The sequence below is a fragment of the Malus sylvestris genome, chromosome 15 (genome assembly GCF_916048215.2).
Source record: "Malus sylvestris chromosome 15, drMalSylv7.2, whole genome shotgun sequence".
Classification (NCBI taxonomy): Eukaryota; Viridiplantae; Streptophyta; class Magnoliopsida; order Rosales; family Rosaceae; genus Malus; species Malus sylvestris.
Window position 1 is genome coordinate 6,394,383 of NC_062274.1, and position 21,136 is coordinate 6,415,518.

General features: G+C 37.2%; 2 protein-coding genes and 1 pseudogene across 11 annotated transcripts; 2 read left to right on the top strand and 1 right to left on the bottom strand.

Moving 5' to 3' along the window:
• The first annotated feature begins 7,186 nt into the window (after nt 1-7,186).
• Nucleotides 7,187-10,306, top strand: LOC126603854 (protein SAWADEE HOMEODOMAIN HOMOLOG 1-like). 2 transcript variants are annotated; one of them, XM_050270846.1, is made up of 9 exons: nt 7,187-7,389; nt 7,667-7,752; nt 7,853-7,898; nt 8,022-8,139; nt 8,462-8,528; nt 9,127-9,178; nt 9,352-9,495; nt 9,588-9,707; nt 9,790-10,306. In XM_050270846.1, exons 1-9 carry the CDS (start codon nt 7,333-7,335, stop codon nt 9,832-9,834), a joined length of 735 nt encoding a protein of 244 aa, XP_050126803.1. In that variant the 5' UTR covers nt 7,187-7,332; the 3' UTR covers nt 9,835-10,306. The 2 variants fall into 2 exon arrangements, with proteins under 2 accessions (XP_050126803.1, XP_050126804.1); XM_050270847.1 differs by having other exon boundaries at nt 7,188-7,389; nt 8,465-8,528.
• Nucleotides 10,307-10,603: 297 nt separating this feature from the next.
• LOC126603844 (casein kinase 1-like protein HD16) lies at nt 10,604-17,092 on the bottom strand. 9 transcript variants are annotated; one of them, XR_007616411.1, is made up of 20 exons: nt 16,466-17,092; nt 15,836-15,946; nt 15,647-15,720; nt 15,473-15,542; nt 15,143-15,198; nt 14,932-15,003; nt 14,748-14,842; nt 14,583-14,646; nt 14,339-14,468; nt 14,040-14,258; nt 13,796-13,938; nt 13,532-13,706; nt 13,230-13,320; nt 12,951-13,108; nt 12,655-12,843; nt 12,354-12,561; nt 11,666-11,759; nt 11,515-11,587; nt 11,338-11,428; nt 10,604-10,859 (listed from the first exon to the last, which is right to left on the bottom strand). XR_007616411.1 is itself a non-coding variant. In XM_050270833.1 (16 exons), the coding sequence occupies exons 1-16, from the start codon at nt 16,790-16,792 to the stop codon at nt 12,502-12,504; spliced, it is 2,034 nt and encodes a 677-aa protein (XP_050126790.1). In that variant the 5' UTR covers nt 16,793-17,092; the 3' UTR covers nt 11,946-12,501. The 9 variants fall into 9 exon arrangements, 1 of the variants encoding a protein (XP_050126790.1); XR_007616417.1 differs by having other exon boundaries at nt 10,604-10,763; nt 11,519-11,546; nt 11,666-11,853; XR_007616414.1 differs by having other exon boundaries at nt 11,519-11,546; nt 11,666-11,853.
• Nucleotides 16,791-21,092, top strand: LOC126601455 (ATP-dependent RNA helicase DEAH13-like; annotated as a pseudogene).
• The last annotated feature ends 44 nt before the right edge of the window (nt 21,093-21,136 follow it).

Consider the following 21,136-nt stretch of genomic DNA (forward strand, 5'->3'; position numbering starts at 1 on the left):
TGTCATTATTGTTCTCGAATAAGAGTTAATTAACGAAATTACCACATGTTAACTCATGCTTAGGTATGTTTTATGGGGAAGTTAGTTGTCTGGTTCTATACTAACTTTATACCTAATCATCCCCTGACAACCTTTTAGGCTTATCCAACCTGATTGTGGGGCATGGCATTGTCCTATATTGTCAAATGGTACTAATTTTACCATAAAGGGAAGCCTTATACTCATTCGTTCCGGAAGAACGCCCTTTTTGAGCTTTAAGGATATTCGAGAGTATTATTACCATATTGAAACCAATGTAGAAAATGTAGTAAAATTCCTTGGCATATTACCATATTGCACTTCCTATGAATATAGCCAAATGCATATTCTATAGAAGATGGAACGCTTAACGAGTGGATTACACCCATTCAGGCCTACTATGTGGCCGGCCAGAAGCCTGCGATTCCTAAGGATTTTTCGCTATGAATGTACGTTTGGGATATCTAGGATGATCTGTGATGTGCCGTTTTGGACATCATTTTACCAGAAGTAAAGACATTATACCTAGACGCGTATCATACCTTAGCACCCTCTATCTTTCTACAAAGGATTAAAGAATGGGACATTAGTGGACTGATTCAACCACCCTACAAACCATTTAGATACTTTATAGTATTGGTTGATGCTTCTACATGTTGGTCACAGTTGTGGCTGTTGTCCACAAATTGCATTCTCCACACTGGTAGCTCAGATTAACAAGCTTAGGGCTCACCACCCTGATTATCTAATCAAATTTATTTGATTTGATAAGTTGGAGAATTTACATCGAAAACTTTAACTTTTGATGGATATTGCATGTCGGTTGGGTTTTGAAGTTGAACATCCAGTCCCATGTTCATACCCAGAATGACCCAGCAGAAGCATTCATTAAACGCCTTCAGATGATTGCGTGATCAATTGGTCATACGTACCAAGTTCTTAATCTCTACTTAGGGCCATACAATATTGCAAGCAACCATGTTGGTCAGCCTGAGGGCCGTCACGACCCAACCTTATAAGCACGTGTCAGTTGGTTACTAGATTCGAACCCGACATATCGAATCTACGCATCTTTGGTTGTGTGGTCTATGTGCCATTTTGCGCCGCCCTTACGCACAAAAGAAAAATGAGTCCTCAGGGAATGATGGAAATTTATGTCGGTTATGATTCTCCTTCTAATATTCGCTACTAAGAACCTTTAACAGACGATCTCTTTACCGCTCGTTTTGCGGATTGTCACTTTTATGATACAGTATTCCCGTCGTTAGGGGGAGATAAGAAAGTCAACGTTCCTAAAAGAACGATGTAAATTATCGTGGACGTCCTCACTATGTCTCATATCGATCCCAATTTAGATCGTCAGAGTATAACCAGACACTTCCTCTGATCTACTAAAAGTGACGAGATCATAGATACTAGCTGCAAATGTGCATGCAAAGAAGAATGTACCAAATGTACGACGAACCTTCATCCCAGAAGCAGGAACGCCACTATTATGGTCGACCCTCGTACATTGGCGGCTAACCAATCAATTTATCCTACTCTATAAGCATGGTAGATCACTCGGTTCGAGGATTCACTTCCCCAAAAGTGGAAGAACATGGCATGAATGAATCCACCCCTCGATTGCTGTCTCAATCCTTTTCATCTCATGACATTAAATCCAGATTACTCTCGAGACCTGAAGTTTTTGGTCCAATATACTAGTTTGGATGAGATATGGAATTGGAATGAGATTATCATATATGATGTTTCATTTATATGGTTAGTACAAATATAAATGAAAAGCGACGATAACGAACCTCATTTCGTTGACTATTGTCAACGTAGAACTGATTGGTCAACTAGAAGAATTAATTAATGACAAATGAGAAGAATGAAATAGTGCGATATGACGCCTTGTGGCGTAAGGTTTCTCTCATACGCCATGTGATTGATTGTAGCATTATAAACGTGGTTGTGGTATCTCTGGGATCCCGATACGAACCTACATGGAGTTTCCAAAGAACTTATATGTACTGATTCAAATAGTTCTAGACCACAAGAACACTTTCTTGGTTTTCAAGAGGCCGTCACTTTACGGATGCAAAACTATCCGGGCAGATGTAGTATACCCGTCTAAGTGAATATTTGATCAGCTAGGGATATATGCCCCTGCGTGTATAAAATCCGAAATTGCTAGAGTTGAGACTACTAACTCACACCTAAAGTCGAACTTTAAGATGAATGATCTTAGGAGAACTCGACATTACCTCGACCTAAAGTTTCGAGCTAGTTCTAATGGTATTCTGGTCCACCACTCAAACTAGACCCAGAAGGTGTTACATCTGAGTATACCCTGATCGTCTGTATGCTAGATGTAAATGAGACCTTTACGAAGGGTATAGAGCATAAGGTTTCATATTGGAACGTGGGACAACCATATCTAAGTACCATTGACATTTGTTGTACTTAGCTCAAATGCACTAGAATCAGACATCTTATGTGCTGATAATCTTTTGTCATAAAGCAGCACTGCGCTTACATGTCACCACTAAATTTGGTGTTAAAGACGTTTTTCCGTTACTACGAATTTGGGCTTATCTATCCATATGCATCTCAGAATAGATCACACCCTCTTGATCTTTGGAATGATGCCTACCTTGTGGGATTTGCTGAATCAGACCATCTATATGACCGCACAAGGTACGTTCCCGAATGGTTAAGTCTTTACCATTAAGGAACACCGCAATATCTTGGAGGTTAACCAGATAGACCTTTTGTTGCAAAACCTTTGAATCGTTCCAAGACTCACTGTATCTTATCACGTGAAAGATATGGTCAAGAACTCTTGTTGAACATATTTAAAATCCTTGCGATTTTCATCCATTGTTAAGTCCCAACAATGATCCATCCAACAAGTCAACACCAAGCATATTGTGTCTACATCAGCATGAGCATCAGAAGATTGAAGTCAAGCAGTCTGGTATCTTACATCCTTGCCAACCTCTACACGACGTCACTGCTGAAGTCTACCCTTCTAGAAACTTGTCCAAGGAATTGGTATGCGTAACTTTCTCACTTGCGATGCTTATAGTTTCATTTGGAAGTTTTGTCAAACTCAGGAAAAGTATTCATAAGTATACTCACTTGACTTTAATGTACTTTTTTCCCCTATGATTAGGAGCATTTTTCCCAATGGGTTTTTGCTACCTAACTAGGTTTTAACGAGGCACCTATCCTGGGCTGGTCATACTCTTGTGAGCTCTTCTACTTGCTTCCAAAAGACATATAGTTTTGATTTAATGCAACTTCTCACTTTTCTCCTTAGCCTATGGGTTTTTCTCCCACCTTGGGTTTTACCATAGCGAGGTTTTGTGAGTTTTACCACCCATACATTCTTCTGTTTGTTTTGAGACTCGCATTTGCTACTTGTGCCGACTAGACGAGACGACTTCATCCACTGCTTCTACATTTGCCTGAAGGTCTGATGCGCCATCTACTTAAGTATTTGCACACTCAAGGGGGAGTGTTGTGACATATGTTCTTATCAATATATGATTGTGTAAATCATAAGTACAGATAAAGTAGGAATCCTTTGGTATCTAGAAGATCTTTCCTAATATACTTTGTATTACTTGGAGAACAAGTTTCTCTCATCCTTATTACTGTGAATAAAGGCACAAGGACTGGGGAATTAACACACAATTCCTCAAGTATATTCTCCAATCTCTCTCTCTTCTCTTTGCCGCACCTCTATACTAATATAGGCCACAACAAAAACCACCTCATCGGGTTGAGGAGATTTCAAGAGCCTACACTACCTTGTCTTAAACCTTTGTGATTTTGTCTTGGATGGCACATCGTTAAGATAATGTGCGCAATTTTATATGTGACTCGAGAAAATTAAAGCATTGGTTTTTAAATTTTAGTCGAATTGGAGCTTTAGATTTGAAACTAAAAATTTGTGGGTATTGGGTATATAATTTATCACAGTGTGAATCAATGGTAATTTTGGATAATTTTGTTATAACTTTCATCCCTTATTTGCCCATTTGAACCCATTATTTTGAATGAAAATTTTAACAGTGTTACTTAAAAGTACCGTTACTCATACTAAGACAAGTTCAAAACCAATTTTTAATTCATGGATCATAACTCTAATTAAACCAAAATCCAAGAACCATGCTCTAATTTTTTGTACAAACTCCAATAAATTCAACTGTAAAATTGGCATCGATCGCACCTAACACCAAACTCAAGCACATGCCCGTATGAACATGAATGATGAATGGTAGCTAACATCCTTAAAATAGTTGTTGCCTAACATCCGAACTACCCACAAATTAAGCTTTGTCAATTCTTATGAATTTGCATGTAATATAATATCGTAGTAGATATTGAGTTTTCATCTATACATCTTGAGTTCAAAATTTATCCCTCTTAAATTATTATAATAATTTCTAAGCCTCTCATTCCCTTAATATAATAATAAAAATCTTATGACTTCGTCCTCCTATCCTAAGCCCTACTTCTTAGTCAAGTAAAACGACATGGAGTTAAATTTTAAAATTTTATATTAGGGAGTCCGAAACGCAACGAATTAAAGAAAAAATCTTATTAACTTTGCTACCACATATATAATTGGAAACCAAATACGGCGTTTATTGGTAAACGCATAAGTAATATAATATAAAATTCTAAGAAAAAATGGTTTGAAAACTTTGAGTTTTAACGATAAGGATAAAATAAAGGGTAAAATGAATAGTATCAGAATTGACTTTTTAGTGTAAAAATATGATTTTTCGTTAAAGTAAACATTACCGGGGAGCTTTTCGTTAAAGTTCCCAATATTCTAATGTTTATATGTGCGTCACTAATCACTATTAACATGTTACCAAGTATCAACAATGTACAACGGTTGATGGCTATGGCTGTATATATTATTATTTTCTGGTAACAAAGACAAAAAGTATCAAATCCCCAAATTTGTTGTGGTTATCTTATATTCACCTGCTGCAAAATATATTTTAATTAATAGGGTTCTTTGTTATTTGCACGTAAAAGCATGAAAGTATTAATTTGTTTGGCACTAACCACTGATTAGGACTTTAACCCTTGAATAATGTACGAATTATTAAACAAATTTTTTTAGCATGAGCTACTAGTTCATAATCTTTCAAATGTGCATAAGGACTTTCATAAAATAATATACTTACTTTTTGACTACCGACCATGAGCCCAAGGTTCCCAAGCATGAGCGGATGTTTGGTGGATTTATTCAATGGCAAGTAGTGGCAGAGCCCTTGACCAAAAAAAAAAAAGTAGTGGCAGAGCCAAAATAGAGTTATTGGTTGTCCGTTAATAATTTTAACAATCCACACATATTTGTATGTGTATTGTGTTTGAATTAATTTATAAACAGGTAAGACAAACTAAATTACAAACTTCTCTTCAACTTCTATTTTTTTCTACCATCCATGTCTTCCTGTTCTCTCTTCTTGCGAGTGACTTTATTGTACTCACCAAATGTTTGATGAAATGCCTCAGTTGACAAGTTTTATCAGTCTTCAACAGTACTCTACAATTTATTGTAACCACCCTTGACAAGTCTTTAAGTATCATAATAGTTGTTGACAGATGTTGGCATAAGCCTTATGCAGATGTTGGCAAAAATGGACATGTTCCATATTAAGTGCTCGACAAAATGGTCCAATAAAGTTTTTTGTCAAAATCATGACCTCGTTATTTAAAAATCATGGCTCTGCCATTGGTGCCAAGGGTGGATGGACTTAAAAATTCTCACTATTAAATTGGATTTTGCTCGTTCAATAGTTGGGCAACACAGGATTGTGCAGGGATGGAGAATTGCATATCTCCTTTAACCATTCATCATTTTCGGCTTTTCTCCCCTATTTCAAACCCATTTCACCCAATAAAAAACTTAAGCAGTTTGACAAAAAATAAAAAATAAAAAACTTAAGCAGAAACATCGCACCAAACTTTTATACCCTGCTCACTTAGAAAAAAATTCATAAATCCGCCATTGTTGTCAAGTGAATCCTTTGTAATATAAACTATATGGTTATGCGACCAAAAAATATATATATATATATATATGTGTGTGTGTGTGAAAAACTTGTACATCTTGTCTAAGTTGGTAGGCTTTTAATAAATTATGCAGATAAATTTAAAACCACCCAACAAGCAGGATGTGAGTAATAATATATTTCTCATACTTGCTCTTCATATTTTAGCCCACCAAACTAGAATGTGTGACGTTTGCCACATTCTCTTGCATATTTACTTAACTATTTTGTTTTTGCTTTTTTGTTTTTATATTTTGTGTTCGTGATAGTGAAAAACGCATAGGAGAAAATTAGAGATAAAAGAGAATATGTATGAATGACGGTGAGACAAAAAGACAAAAAAAATAATAATTACAAATTGAAAAATTAGATTATTCTCACTTCTAAATTTTTGTTTTCGCTCATACTTCGTCACCTTTCTCACATCACCCTCCTTTATCCATTCTTATCTCGAAGAACAAGATTAAAATAAAAAGGCTTATTTTTAGCTACACCTCCTGAAAACTCCATTTTGCCCTTTATAACTCAAAAGTCACTACTTTACTCTCTGAAACTTAAAATTTGTTTCACTTTAACTTGTAGACTTTTTCTTCTTCCTGAAACTTAAAGGTTGCTTTCTAAAACAAATGTAGGACCCAACACCAATAAGACTATGTCACATGTGCAATAAATTTGATTATAAATCTCCATTATGCGTTAACATTAAAAAATCATAAAATATTAAGTTTAAAAGAAATTAAAGAGATGAAAAAAAAATAAAACAAAAGTTGATTAGCCTGACGCACCCAAATCAAGTTCACATAAGAAATTAATAGATCTAAGACAATGTGAAGCGAAATTTAAATTTCAAGTAGTAAAATGATGACTTTCGAGTTATATAGAACAAAATAAAACTAAAATCGAGTATTAAGAGACCTAGCTAATCATAAGCTAAATAAAAAACTAAAAACAAAAAGAGGCCTGAAAAAACGAGACTCATGAAATGGAGGAGGAGGTGAACACCACTTCTGGGCTGGGGATTGAGTTGGGCCTGTCAGAAACCCATATATTCCTGACAAACACCTGATTAGGAGAGAGAGAGAGAGAGAGATACTGTTTGCCTTTTCACTTTGACAAGACACAAAAATAAAAAATCAGAATCAGAAAAGCCACTTTCCAATTTCTAGGGTTTTACAGAGAGAAACGGGAGAGTGGGAAAGCAATCAAATTCCACAAAGCTAGGGTTTCACAGAGAGAGAGAGAGTAAATGGACGGTCTTCGTCCCAGAAACAGAGAGATTTTCATCGGCTTTACGAAGGCCGAGGTAATGGATGCAGATTCTCCTCCTTTTTCCCTAATTTCTCTTAATTTGATTTATTTTTGGTTAAATTCAATTGGGTATTGCTTGGTTATTGTGATTTTATTGATAATATAAGTGTGGATTTTGATGTTAGCCAAAGCTTCTGAGGTGTTCTTTTGAAAATATAGCACGCTTAATGTGATTAGCACTGCATTAGTGTTCGTTTAGCATTTTGAATTCGTAATTTGGGGATTATCTGATGAACTTACTTTGGTTTTTCGGTTTTTGTGATTGCGCGTAGACTGAAAAAATGGAGAGATTGACGAGGGAATTAGGAGAACAGGTGCTGGAACGAGAGTTCTGTCAAAGTACTGCAAAAAGTTTTAAGTGAGTTTAATTTCAAGCTTACACTTTCATATCATACTGATTACTACTTTTCGAGTAATAGTTGGTCTAACTCCTACTTTGGTTTGTTATTTGTATTCAGTCGCTCCGCCGGTCGTGCTGGGAAACCTATCGTAAAATGGACTGAGGTTAAACATATTTATCTCTTTTTTTGCTCTTCATTTGATTCCATCTGTAGTTGCTGTTGTTTTTTACCATAAGGTGGCCTTGATTAATCATTTCTAAAACGCTCATTGTTGCAATTCTCTTAGGTACAAAGTTGGTTCGAGAATAGGGTGAAAGAGTCATCAAACATATCCAGAAATCTCTCCGAGGAACAGGGACATTGCCCTTCAAATAAGGCACGCAAAAGTTCTCAAAAACCTAAAGGTGCTTCTCACAAGTGCTTGATGCTTTTATGTCTAGGCTGTAGTACTATGCAAGCTTGTAAGGCTTTTGAAAACTGGTTATATCTGATTGTTGTACGGTGAACTCATTTCATTATATGCAAAATTAGAAAAATAGTGAATGACCAGCCAACCAAGATTATTGAACTTTTTGAACTGTGCCGCTAGTTATATACCGTAGTTGTTTAGAATTTTTTCTTTCTGTTATCAACCAGCGACTAAATGTCATATATAAGAAGTTATTTGAACTGTTTGTCTGTCACATAATATCATTTGTAAATAATTGACAAATGTCCATTTGAAAGCAGAAGAAGAGATCCCAGACGTATCAGAGTTGGAATTTGAGGCAAGGTCGTCAAAAGATGGGGCATGGTTAGTACAAACAATGATGACTTTGTCATTGAATTTCTTGGTCCCTTTACGTTTTTTCTTGTTGGATGCTTCAGTTTGTTGTTATTGCTTCTATAACTTTTATCTTATTGGCATCTTTTATTGCAAAACCTTGTGCCTAATTTGGCGTGCTTAGAAAACTTGCCATTTCTTACAAATCATGGGAAGATTGATATGAGGCATTTGATTAAGGCTGTAAGGAATAAATGATCATGCGCACCTAACTAACCTGCAATGGTACAGGTTTAATGCCTTGAAGTCCCTTCAGCAACTGCATTATTAAGGCAACATATAGTACAAAGTTTGAAAATATAATGAAGACTTCAGTATAGTTTCAATGCCCCTGACCCCTTTTGACTTCAGTATAGCTTCACCTCAAAAGTCCTTTTTCTAGTGTAAAATAGCTATCCAAACGTAATTCTTTCTCTAAGTTTCATCTCTCGTTGGTAATACTATATCTGTACGCTTTAATTGAATGTGAACCTCAACATGTTTTGATCATGAGATGCTTTCTATCCTTTTCCTCCAACCCCCTCAGCCCTTGTCCTCTCTCTGAATCTCTTATATTACTTTGCCGCAGGTATGATGTTGAAAAATTCCTTGCTCACAGATTCCCTAGTACGGGGGAAACTGTAAGTATTTAAGTCATAACTTATTGCTCTATTCATGTACTGATTGCTTCCGATTTACATGTTTGTCTGAATTTTGAGTACTTATAAATCTAATTGGAGAGTTGGAGACCTCTTGGATTTAACAGTGTACAACATACATAAATTCATTAAGTGACTTTTGTCATTTATTAAAGGAAGTTCGTGTCAAATTTGTTGGATTTGGAGCCGAAGAGGATGAGTGGGTTAATGTAAAAAAAGCCGTGCGGGAGCGCTCAGTACCACTGGAGCATTCAGAATGTCATACATTGAAGGTTGGAGATCATGTCCTCTGCTTCCTGGTAAATTTCAAAAATCTATTCTGGTAATAACCTTACCGTCATATCTTTCAAGTTGGTAGGCTTTTACATTTTGGTGGCTTGGTTATTATTAGGAGAGGAGAGATCAAGCAATCTACTACGATGCCCATATTACAGATATTCAAAGGAAAATGCACGATATAAGGGGCTGCAGGTGTCTTTTCTCAATCCGCTATAATCACGACAACAGCGAGGCAAGTATTGCTAATCTTTTTCCTTTTTCAATTCAGTCTTAAGATGTATAACCGTGATCTGATGATGCTTAATATCATCCAGGAACGAGTTCATTTGAGGAGATTGTGTCGTCGGCCAAAACATTAGATGTTTCGTGCGTTGTCCAAGTTTTTCCCTTAACGCCAGCTCAATTTTGTCAAGCTTTTTTGTACTCGAGCTGTGGGAGGGCATGAACGGGCATGGGCACTTTGCAAGAGAGACAATGCATACTGGGTAGTCGATTTATGGCAGTCTGTTGCTTGTGGATTTGATGGATCACCAGAACCCATTAATGTGCAGGGGAGTTGATGTTTGCGAGTCTCCGAGGTTGTGGCTTTGATGGATCACTGTAACCCTTTGGTAATCTAGGGTTCTACCATGTGTACGAATACGGGTATAGAGAACGGGGTCAATCCGTGACGTACATTTTTGGGTGCTGTGTGAGAAAATGGGTGTGGTAACACATTGTGGTGTAAATCCCAAGTTCTGTTTCTGTTTCTATGCAATTAGAAAACCATCCGACTTGTGCTCTTTGAGAGTGTTGTCTGCTGAGATTCATAACATCTTCTGGCATTTGGAAGTCGTCTGATCATTTATTTTAAGTTTCATAAGCGACTGACTTTCAAGACATACCGAGTTTTTCTACTGGAAAAAACGAAAATAATCCTGATGCGGGTTCAATCTCCCACCGCCCCTCCCTTAACAACTGTTTGTCTAACTTACTAACGCTATTGCTCTGCTCAAAACACTGAAAAGACCATTGGCGGCGCCTAGAACGGATTTCTAGCAACAAGACCATCACTGGAATGTCCTGCGCGGAGGATTGTTTAAAGGTCGGTTATGTTGAAAATGCGACTATTAACTTTTCAAGAGTTGATTTAGTTCAAACGACGACAGCAACCGCTGAAATCCTTCACTTTCGACATTGGTTAAATCTGATTAAATTCGACAATAGTTTTTAAACAAAACAGATCCCCTGCAACCAACATGCCTCGAGTTCATCATGGATTCGTCTTCTGAAAATTCCAAATCATGACCTGGCGGAAATTGGCACAATCAGTCCCATCAGTTCAATCCGGAAAAATCAGCACAGCAATGCCGTGCTCTGGGCTAAGATCGCTTTACATCTGCAGCTGAAAAAGAAACCAAATGCTTGGTGTTGAGGAGGCTCGCATGCACATTTTCCCATCAGTTCAATCTTCACCGTTCATTTCTTGTATGAGTGAACCACAATTTTCTTATATACTCGCATGCACATTGGAAACAATAACACATGAATTATCAACAAGATGCTTTGTCTTTTTGGTCGAAAAAATGACCAATGCTTTTCGGCATAAGCAAAAGCATGGTCATGGGTGCAGCATTCATTTTTCTGGCTCTTAATCTGTTTGCTTACGTTTAACTACTTTCCTTCTAGCACCTACCATTATTAAGTTTCCTACGACGTACCATTTAACCAACTTACAGGCTCATTTAGGCAAGTAAACTAGAAATGCATCAAAAAGATGTTCACACATGATAAAAAGCAGCATGCCATTGAAGTTTAACAACAGTTACCAGGGCAGGTCGGGGGTTGAGTGTTGGGATGTTATTTAAAGAAAAATGGCTTACCTTGTGTTTGAAAACTCGCACTTCCTCCAATAGCAGCATCATGGATGGATATGCATGAACCACAAAGTCTCGCATGCAGCTCACCTTATATCTATTAGAAACACAAAGACAACTGTTTACATCGTATAAAACAATTACAAAAGTAAAATAAAGGAGACAAGTGAGGAGAATCCTTACTAACTTGAGTACACACAAACAACCAAGTGCTTCTAACAAATTATGAATGCCAATTGATAGCGAGACATTATAGCTACAAAATCAGACACAGGGGAAATCATAATATAAACCGCAAGAGAGAAATTTGCACAAAATCTGACATACAACTTACCAATGGGAAAGATGGGTTCTTTATCGGCATCATAGGTCTTACTTCATACATTGGTGCAATATAACCTTCCCTACTGCAGTTCTGCTTCAAAGACCTTGACCAAAATTATCAACTATTTAACCTGTAATACCCATTTATTCACTGGAAATGCAGCATAGTCATGTTGCACAACTTCTATGTGTAATGTACTGATAAGAAGAGGTCAGGATACACAATCAGTGGTTATAAATCAAAGGATACAAGCACTTGGAAAGTGATTAAGATTAACCAAAAACTAAGATGACTAAGAAACCATTACACACTGATGCTTTGAAGTATACAACTGCTTTCTGTTTAACGGTCAAATTGGGACATCTCATCTTGAAGTCCACAAAGAAGCTCACCCCCTCAAAAGAAAAGGGGAAACAAAATAAAAAAAACCAAGTACATACTGAAGGGCTGAGAATATCAAAAACCACAGCTAGTCATAGCTGCACGTTCCCAAATTCTATCAATAATCAAAACAAGGCTTGTGCACATGCCTTCACCCAAGGAATTATTGCTTGGCAATACACAAACTTTTTCACAATGGGAGGGAATAAACAACTTCCCAGTGAGATATATAATAAGCTCAAAAGATTGAAAGACAGTGCACAAGTACTTGTAACAGATGCTATGTTATGGTGGCAATAAAAAGAGTTTAGCGTACATCAACTCCCAAATGCCAAGACCAATCAATTTCCCGTGAGAGGATCTTTTGCTTCTGAACAGGCACTAAATGGTAAACGCAGGCTTGTTGTTCATAAAGGTGAATTATCAGAATTCCATCAGTGGCATCTCAACATAAGCTTGGCTGTTCATGAGACAGTTCTACCGTAGCAAATAGATGCAATATAAAGGTTCTTTCCCCATTTCTCCTGCAAATTTGCCACATAGAAACTTGAGCTTCCAGAAATAAGAATGAAAAGGAAAAGGCAAGTACAAAAAAAATGATTAATCAAATATTCCACCTTAACGTGTGTACTAGGAAAAGCAGAAGTCCGAAGCGTCTCTTGAGTTTCATCTGCCAGTTTTCTCCTTGGAACACTAAGGACAAAAGCTGCCTGATCCCAAGTTGCTGCAGTTGACGTGATGCGGTAGCCATTATCCCACCTTCGATGAATGCCTTCGCTTGGATACAGAAAATCTAGTTCCACAACCTGAAATAGTTCACGTCAAGGGAGGCAAAACACAATTATGAGATGGTTTTTCTCCAACACCAAAAGGGTACATCAATAGAGCTGATATCTGGAAATCCCAATAAAACCTGGTCAGAAAATCCGGCACCACGGGACATAACAATAGCCCATCTACTCCCAGCAGTTGCCATTGCAGTAACATGAAATCCTTCCCGCCATTTCTTATTAATCCACTTGAAAGGAAATGAATCGCTGACTTTATAGGACTGCTGTAAGTATTGGGTCCCTATATGACGCAAAAGAGGACTAGTTAAGACAATTAGATTGGCAATGTAACTGTACAGAATCAATGATGCACAATTAGATTGGCAAGGTAGATATACAGAATCACAGATGCTTAGACTAACCTTTAGACATTACAACTAAAGAGCTTCCATTGTTTGCTCCTGCTATCGTGCTGATATAGTAATTCTTGTCCCACTGCTCCATAATCCATTCCTTCAAAACAGAGATAAATAGTATGATTGATGTGTTCATTTAAACAAGAAATAGTCATAACCCTCCCCCATGTACCGTAATCTAAAAAAGGTCGTACCCAGTGCACAAGGCTCCCGCTTTACGCAGAATCCACACAAATAAACAACGATGCTTGTGCAAACTAAGTTTCAACGTCAATAGACAGCTCTTCTTGATATAATGGATCACAAACCTTATGCAGAAAATATGAAGAGAGTTCATAAACTTGGGCACTGAAGCCAGTGCCAGCATCCATGATAAGAGCCCAAAGATTTGAACTGGAAGCTACACTGCTAATAAATAACCCATCTTCATTTCCTTTCTCAATGTGTTGGGAGAGCCTCACATCTGCAACATTATAGTGATATCTACAACAAATGAAAACATAAACTTAGTTCACTTATAGGTCAAACTTGAATTAAATTTATACATTTAGTGTATAAACCTAAGGATATACCTTTGCTTCATAGGCATACGAGCATTGTATACACTAATCCATTGGGTTGCAGGCATCCCCATACGAATCTTCTTCTTTGGTTGCTCATCATCCTCTTCCTCCAAGGTCAATCTTGCTCTCTTTTGTCCAACTTGGCATATAAGCTTTCCAATGCAAGAGATATAAGTTAGATGAACTCCAAAAGAAGACCTATAACTAACATCCATAAAATATACTCTACACAGATGCAAGACATTCAAAGTACCTTCTGAGCACCATCAGTATTTATTGGCCTGACATCTGGGTTTGGGCCAACAATTCCATCAAAAAGGGATATGTACTTTGCATAGTTTGGTTCTTCATCAAACTTCAAATTCACCACATACTCAACAAATTGTCGGAATGGCTGAGGGCAGAAGCAACACAAAGTTTCTGGGGAAGTGGCCATCTTTTTCTTGCAGACAAGAAATCCTTTATTTTCTCCCTAAAAAAATATTGTGTTTTTGTGTTAAGTTGGTATACATAATTAGATACAAGCCTACACAAATTTTTGAAATTATGAACCTGATATCCTTGCCATGGCAACCGACCACGAAGAAGAAATATCAGTGTGTAAGCTAGAGATTCCAAGTCATCCCTCCTGCTACCAGTTCTACCAAGATGAGCATGCACACTTGCATATCGCACCGTTCCCCTGCAGCACATTAACGATCGGTATATCAATGAGTAAAATCATTTTGTTTTTTTTTGGATTACTTGCAAAGATCGTCATAGTTATGGTCAAATAATTAACCAATGTTTATTTCACCTGAAAACATCTGGACGTTGATCATAGTCGACATGCAGGCCAGTCGAATCTCGCCACCTGGTGGCTGTCATGTATAAACAGGTAGTGAGACGACAAGGCATTTGGTAAATTACCCTGACAAGTAATTTCAGCTGTAAGTAAGGAGATTCTATAACAATGACTTACCTAATCCAAGGTCAACAAGAAACAGCTTCTTATCCTCGACAGTTCCAGGGGGGCCAAGCAAAAAGTTCTCAGGTTTCACATCCCCATGTACATATCTGCCATCAACATCATCAGAGAGGTTATAAAACCAGGTAAATTGCCTTTAATAATTATACTGAAAGAAATTCTGAAACAAAATTATCACCCTCTAGAGTGCATCTTCTCCAATATGGATATTGCCTCAATGGCAATACATGCAACCATTTCAATTGACATCCTGAAATTTAAAAGGTAGGAATGTCAGATAGGCAGACAATGTTAAGTGTTGCAAGCAAATACTAAGGTGAAAAATGAAAATCTATTTCTTTATAAAGACAGGGTTAACTTTTTTCATTATAAAGACAGGAAAAACTTACGTGTGTGAGCTGTTATTCCAGACATCCCACAAACTAGGTCCGAGCATATCCATCACCTGTATACAGAGGAGGGTTGATTTATAATTCTGAAACTATGGTAATTAGAAACTACAGAGGTCGCACTTGGTGCGATGGCAAGTGCCTTCGTCCATGAGCGGTAGGTCTCGGGTTCGAGACTTGGGAGCAGCCTCTCCATAAAATGGGGGTAAGGCTAGCCGACATTCACCTCTCCCAGACCCTGCGTAAAGCGGGAGCCTTGTGCACTGGGTACGACCTTTTATGGTAATTAGAAACTACATTTACAATGAAATTTGAGCAAACAACTCATACCATGATATAGTAGTCAGCTTGCCGACCCTTATAGTGAACTCTTGGCACCCCATGACTACCGCCAAGTGCACTGTGTAGACAGAAGATAAAGTGAGAGTCAAAATACAAGACGGTGGGTGAGAAAGTGATATCTATTCAACAAACATATCACAAGAGAAGACAGAAGCCTCTTACTTGTAAATCTGCCATTCATAAGGTGGGCCATAATTACATCCTTTGCTACTTCTATGCTCAAATTTCAATGCAACCTAGATGAAACAAATATGTTAATACAAATCCGACAGAACACTTGTTTCTTGTTTTTTCTTTCCAGAAAACAGATTATGCAATGATGTTAAGCCATAAGAAAAGATGATTGCACACCTCAACAGCTCCAGGACCAGCCCCCATCCGTCGACCAACATATACTTGACCAAAGCCTCCTTTCCCCAATTTCTTCTCTATTTTGTACACTGGGGAACCACCAACCTGGACCTGTTGTCAAATAATCAAGAACGAGCAAAATTTTCAAAGAATACGACGAAATGCTAATCAAATAGTTCACAGCTGACGGCGTGACACACACGTTATTAAGAAGAAAACTGCACTTTCCTGCCACGCCCCCCATTCACAAACAGTTCACTGCCCATTTAAGTAAATGAAAAACACACCACATTCTCCCAATCCCAACTGGAAGTAAGAACACGGGAAAACGCCGAATGCAAGACTTTCAAGACCTTCCTCAAAGTTAGTAGATTATGAATAAACAATAACATTACTATAAAACAAAAATTTTAAAATTTTCTTCAACCTCATATTCTATAATTTAAAAATGGAACTAAAGACTGGGACTTTGAATGGAACAAACAAAATACACAAAAAGTTTCTCCCTTTTTCACCTTCCTCATCCCACACATCATCCAAACAAAAGCCCAATATCGAAAAATAAATTAATTTTTCTAAAAAAATAAAGTGAAATGAAATGCACGCGGTGAAAAAAAAAAAAAGAGTGACCTTCTCGGGAATGGGAGCTGCGCCCTCGTCGTCAGCTGCAAGGCCCTTATCGCCACTGTGGCCGCCACTATCGTACTCGTCCATTGCTCTCTCACTTGCCTCCTCCTCTATGTCTTCCTTAAACGACCTCGTTTCAATCACCGGACCGCCCTCGGCCCACCTCCGCTTGCGGGCACCAGCTGCCTTCTTTTGTTTTTTATTATTATTCTTTTTCTGCTTCTGATTATTATTACTATTCTTCTTGTTCCGCCGAGTCCGTACAGTCGCCTTCCGAGGCTGGGTCTTGGTGATCGGGTCTGGGTTTCTGCGTGGACGCAGCTCAGGCATGGTAAGGTCGGTGGCGGTGGTCCATGAAGAGCGAGAAGCGCGCCTTATCGGGAAGATTCATGAAGCTTGTAAAACCATCGGCGGATGAAATCGATCAGTGTGGATGCTGAGAGAGAGAGAGAGAGAGAGAGAGAGAGAGAGAGAGAGCGAAACAGATAGTGTAGAGAGAGAAAATTAGGGTTTGGAGAAGGGAATTTTGGGATCTGTGGAGGGAAATCAAATGGAGAAGGAGGAAGGAGAAGAAGGGGATTCTCGATTTTTCAGAGCGCAGAGAAAGAGACGGAGAAAATATGAACAGACGGAGAGGTAAATTTGTAAATTTGTTTATATTTTTTTTTTGAATTTTTTTGTTAATAATATTAATATATTATGACTGTGTGCTTAATTAGTTGAGATTTTGTAATTAAAAAATGGTGTTCAACTAACTTTTTTTTCTTTTCTTTTTTTGGATAAGAAATGGAACGAGGATTTTCTCCAAATTCTCTTTATGAGGATTTTAGGAATTCTTCAATCACATCTATTTATCATACATCGTGAGGTCATAAATTATTGTAAATTTTTTTATTTAAATTTGAATATAAACAGTACCTGACGAAAACTGACCATATAATATACGATAAACGGACGTAATTTGAGGATTTCTGAAATCTTTACATTGAGGATCTGGAGAGTATGCTTGTATTCATTTAGGTTTATGTTTTATATTCTTTTTTGGATAATGTTAATATATCATGGAAAATTACAATTTAAAATTGCATAACAAATTGCAAAGAGATCACGTGCTCCACTTTGCAGAAGGTGTAACGGACTCTTTCATTTTTGGAAAATTGAATGTGACCAAAAGTTTGAGCTTACAATATAATATCAATCATATGATCTTAATTTTCTTAAGAAAACTAAGGTTCGACAAACAAACTGAAACCCTGAAAACCAACCAACCAAACAAAACCTGGTTTGATTTATTTTTTGTCATTTCGGTTTATAAAAACCGAATCAAACAAGAAGAAGCAATTTAGGTGCGATTTATATCAATCGGACCAAATCGCTTATAATGAAATGTATAAAATACAAGTAATATTTAGAAGAAATGTGATTAAATATTTTAAAGTTATGAAATTGTAAAGGTATTTTATATTAGCACCCTACAAAATGTTGAATGCATTCCATATTAAAATTTAATATTAATGACTTATTTATCCTATGATGTAATGACAATTTTGACCTTATCAAGTTAAAAAATAAATAAAAATTCTAAATACACTCCAAATCACTTTTTACGTATTATTTATCTTCTTTAACTATCAAAATCTCTTCGACCCTCCATTGTTGAACAAAACCCTAACCAATGAAACTACAAACACGTTGATTGAGAAAAATTATTTTTGACGAATGAAACACGAAATCGATGTTTCGGAAACTTCACATGAGGTAAGACTTCAATTTTTTTTATTGTTTTAGTGATTCTGACAACATCGATAATTATTTAATCTTACTTTTGCTATGTTATTCAAGTTTCTATGTTCGTATTCATCTTTTAGGGATCAGAATGATTACATGAATAATTAAACATCTAAAATGACCACCAAATATTAAAAACAAACGACATTGGTTTTAATGGTGGAATTGAAAACAATCCACATATGCTTTAAATCTCAAGCGGCATATTTTGTCAAAATTTCAATCGGCATTTTAATTTTTTATTGAAAAAACAAATGTAGGGTGTATTAAATATGTGAAGTTTATTCAACAATTTGTGGGATATTAGTATAATAAGCCAATTGTAAATTTAAGTTTTGAGATTGACAGCATGACGGAAATTATTTTATATATATAATTATAAATTTTTTTGAAATTTTAAATTGGTAATAGGTGTAGCTACAGAACCGAAACAAATCACAATATAGGTGTACCAATTGCGTCGGTTTTAAGCCATTTTGGTTTGAAATTTAGACAATTATATGGTGTGGTTTGATACACAATTCAAACTGAAAACCAAACCAACCCAAACCCCGCTAAAGCAGAGGGTAAACTGCATCTCTAAATTATTATCTGGGTTTAATCTTCTCCACAACAAAAATAAGCCATCTACGCACGCAACCCACCCTCTCCGCCCGAACTCTCTCATCCTGACAACCGCCCTCAGCCGAAACCCATCTAATGGCAAAACTCCATGCCTTTTTGAAGGGTGGAATCAAACTCCCAAGTTTTTTTGGCTAAAACCCTAAACCCTAAAACCCAGACATGCAACTATTTTGGATATTGGTACTGGGTGCCAATTAAGTTTGTTCACTTGATGTGGCTCTCTATATTTGTTTGTCAATTTTTGTTGCTCCATGTTTGTTCCTTGGCTCCAGATTACTTGTCGTTTGTTGTAATACATATATGCCTTCTGTAGAAGAATTAGAATGCTTATTTCTTTCTTAATTTTGAACTCGAGTAGCATGCACATTAACGAAATTGTGGATTCTATACGCACGCCATATGAGCAAACTGACGGAAATTCTAGTGCAGTCAGTCCTTAGTGTTAATGCAAACGGACGGCTCTTTAGTGCACTATTGAATCCAAAAACATAATTTCGAGAGCAAATTGAAACTTGGATTCAAATTTAAGGGCTAACACTCCAATTTACTCAAAGAAGTTTCCTTAAAACGAAAAATTGTAAACGAAACTTGATGGACAAATTTTACTAGACATCAGCAGGGCATCAGATTTTTCTGCATCAAGGTCTCTAATTTCCCCAACTACAGTACATGTATCAAGACCTAATGAAGTTGATCACAGGCAAGAAAAAAGCTTCCAATAGTAATGATGGAGCAGGAGATCATGGAGGCGATTAACAAAAATTCCACTGTAACTGTTATTATACGTGGAGAGACTGGCCGGATGTGAAAAAACGACCCAAGTTCCTCAGGTGGGTTAATTTTTTGGTGTTCATTCTTGTTCTAATTGTACATTAATTATTATTACTAATTATGTGATTGATTATTTTTCGTGCCTTATGAAGATGGGTTTGGTTTGAGCTACTCTTGTGCCCAGAGTGGTATCATCGGTGTTTACTCAACCTCGCCATGTTGCAGTCTATGCGACTTCTAGGCGAGTTTGAACTTGGACAAGATTTAGGTAAAGAGGTTGGCTTTCAAGTTCGGCATGACACCAGGATGAGTAAATGTTGCTCCATCAAATTCATGACCGACGGAATATTAGTATGAGAACTCAAGGTTTTTTAGGCAAATGATATGGTTTAATCCATGTCATGATTTGAACATTTTAGCATCAAATAACTAATTTCTACGCTATTCAGGTTTATATTTATGCTGGATTATTTGTGTTGATTATGTATTTTACACCAAAAAAGGTATCATTATTGTCTTCTTTGTGTTATGTTTCTTCTTACTGTGCAGAGTCCTTTTCTGTTGAAGAAATACTCTGTTATAAATCTTGATGAAGTTCATGTTCGGAGCTATACCACAGACATTCTTATGCGAATGCTTTCACGTGTTAGCATAGCGTGTCGCCGCGTCAGGTGACATCAAGTGTGGTTATTATTACTAAATGTTACATTAATCAAGGTTGATAACCCCGTTTTTTGTACTCACTTCCATGTGATTACAGAAGGAATATAAAAACCAGCAAAAGTTGATGAGCTCGGGAAAAACTGTTAAGTCCCGGAGATCAGATTTTTCCATTAAAGCTTGTGTTGATGAGTGCTACGTTGCGAGTGGAAGACTTCGTCAGAACTGTTTTGCGACCCTCCTATCTTAGAATTTGAAACCAGACAATTTAAGGTAACCGTTCACTTAGAAATGAGAACCGATACAGAAAAGCCTTGTGTTAAACAAGCATATCAAAGGTCTTGAAAATTCAAAAGAGGCTGCCACCGGGGGGAATACTTTTCGTTGTCACTGGGCAGAGAGTAGAGTCCTTGTGTCGAAAGCTACGCAGAGCTTCGAAACTGATTATGAAAAGATCACTTTCTGTTGAGGGAACAAATATTGAAACGGATATTTGTGAAGCGTTTGAAGAAGATCAGTGCGAGACAGACGAGACGAGGATGATGAGTTGGGGTTTTATTCGTATGATTCAGATACGAAGAGTGAGCTAGAAAATTATGGTGAGGAAGACGATGATGGGGATGCATTGTGTCAAGATACTGATGATCTAGAGGCTTATTCTAACCAATCCAATCGTAGCGTGGGGAAAACTGGGCCACTGCATGTTCTCCCTCTTTACGCTAGGCTGCCTCCAGAAGAGCAATCTCGTGTAGTTGTGGCCACTAATGTGGCTGAAACCTCCTTATAGATGGGATAAAGTACGTTGTCGATACAGGAAAAGATAAAGTGAAG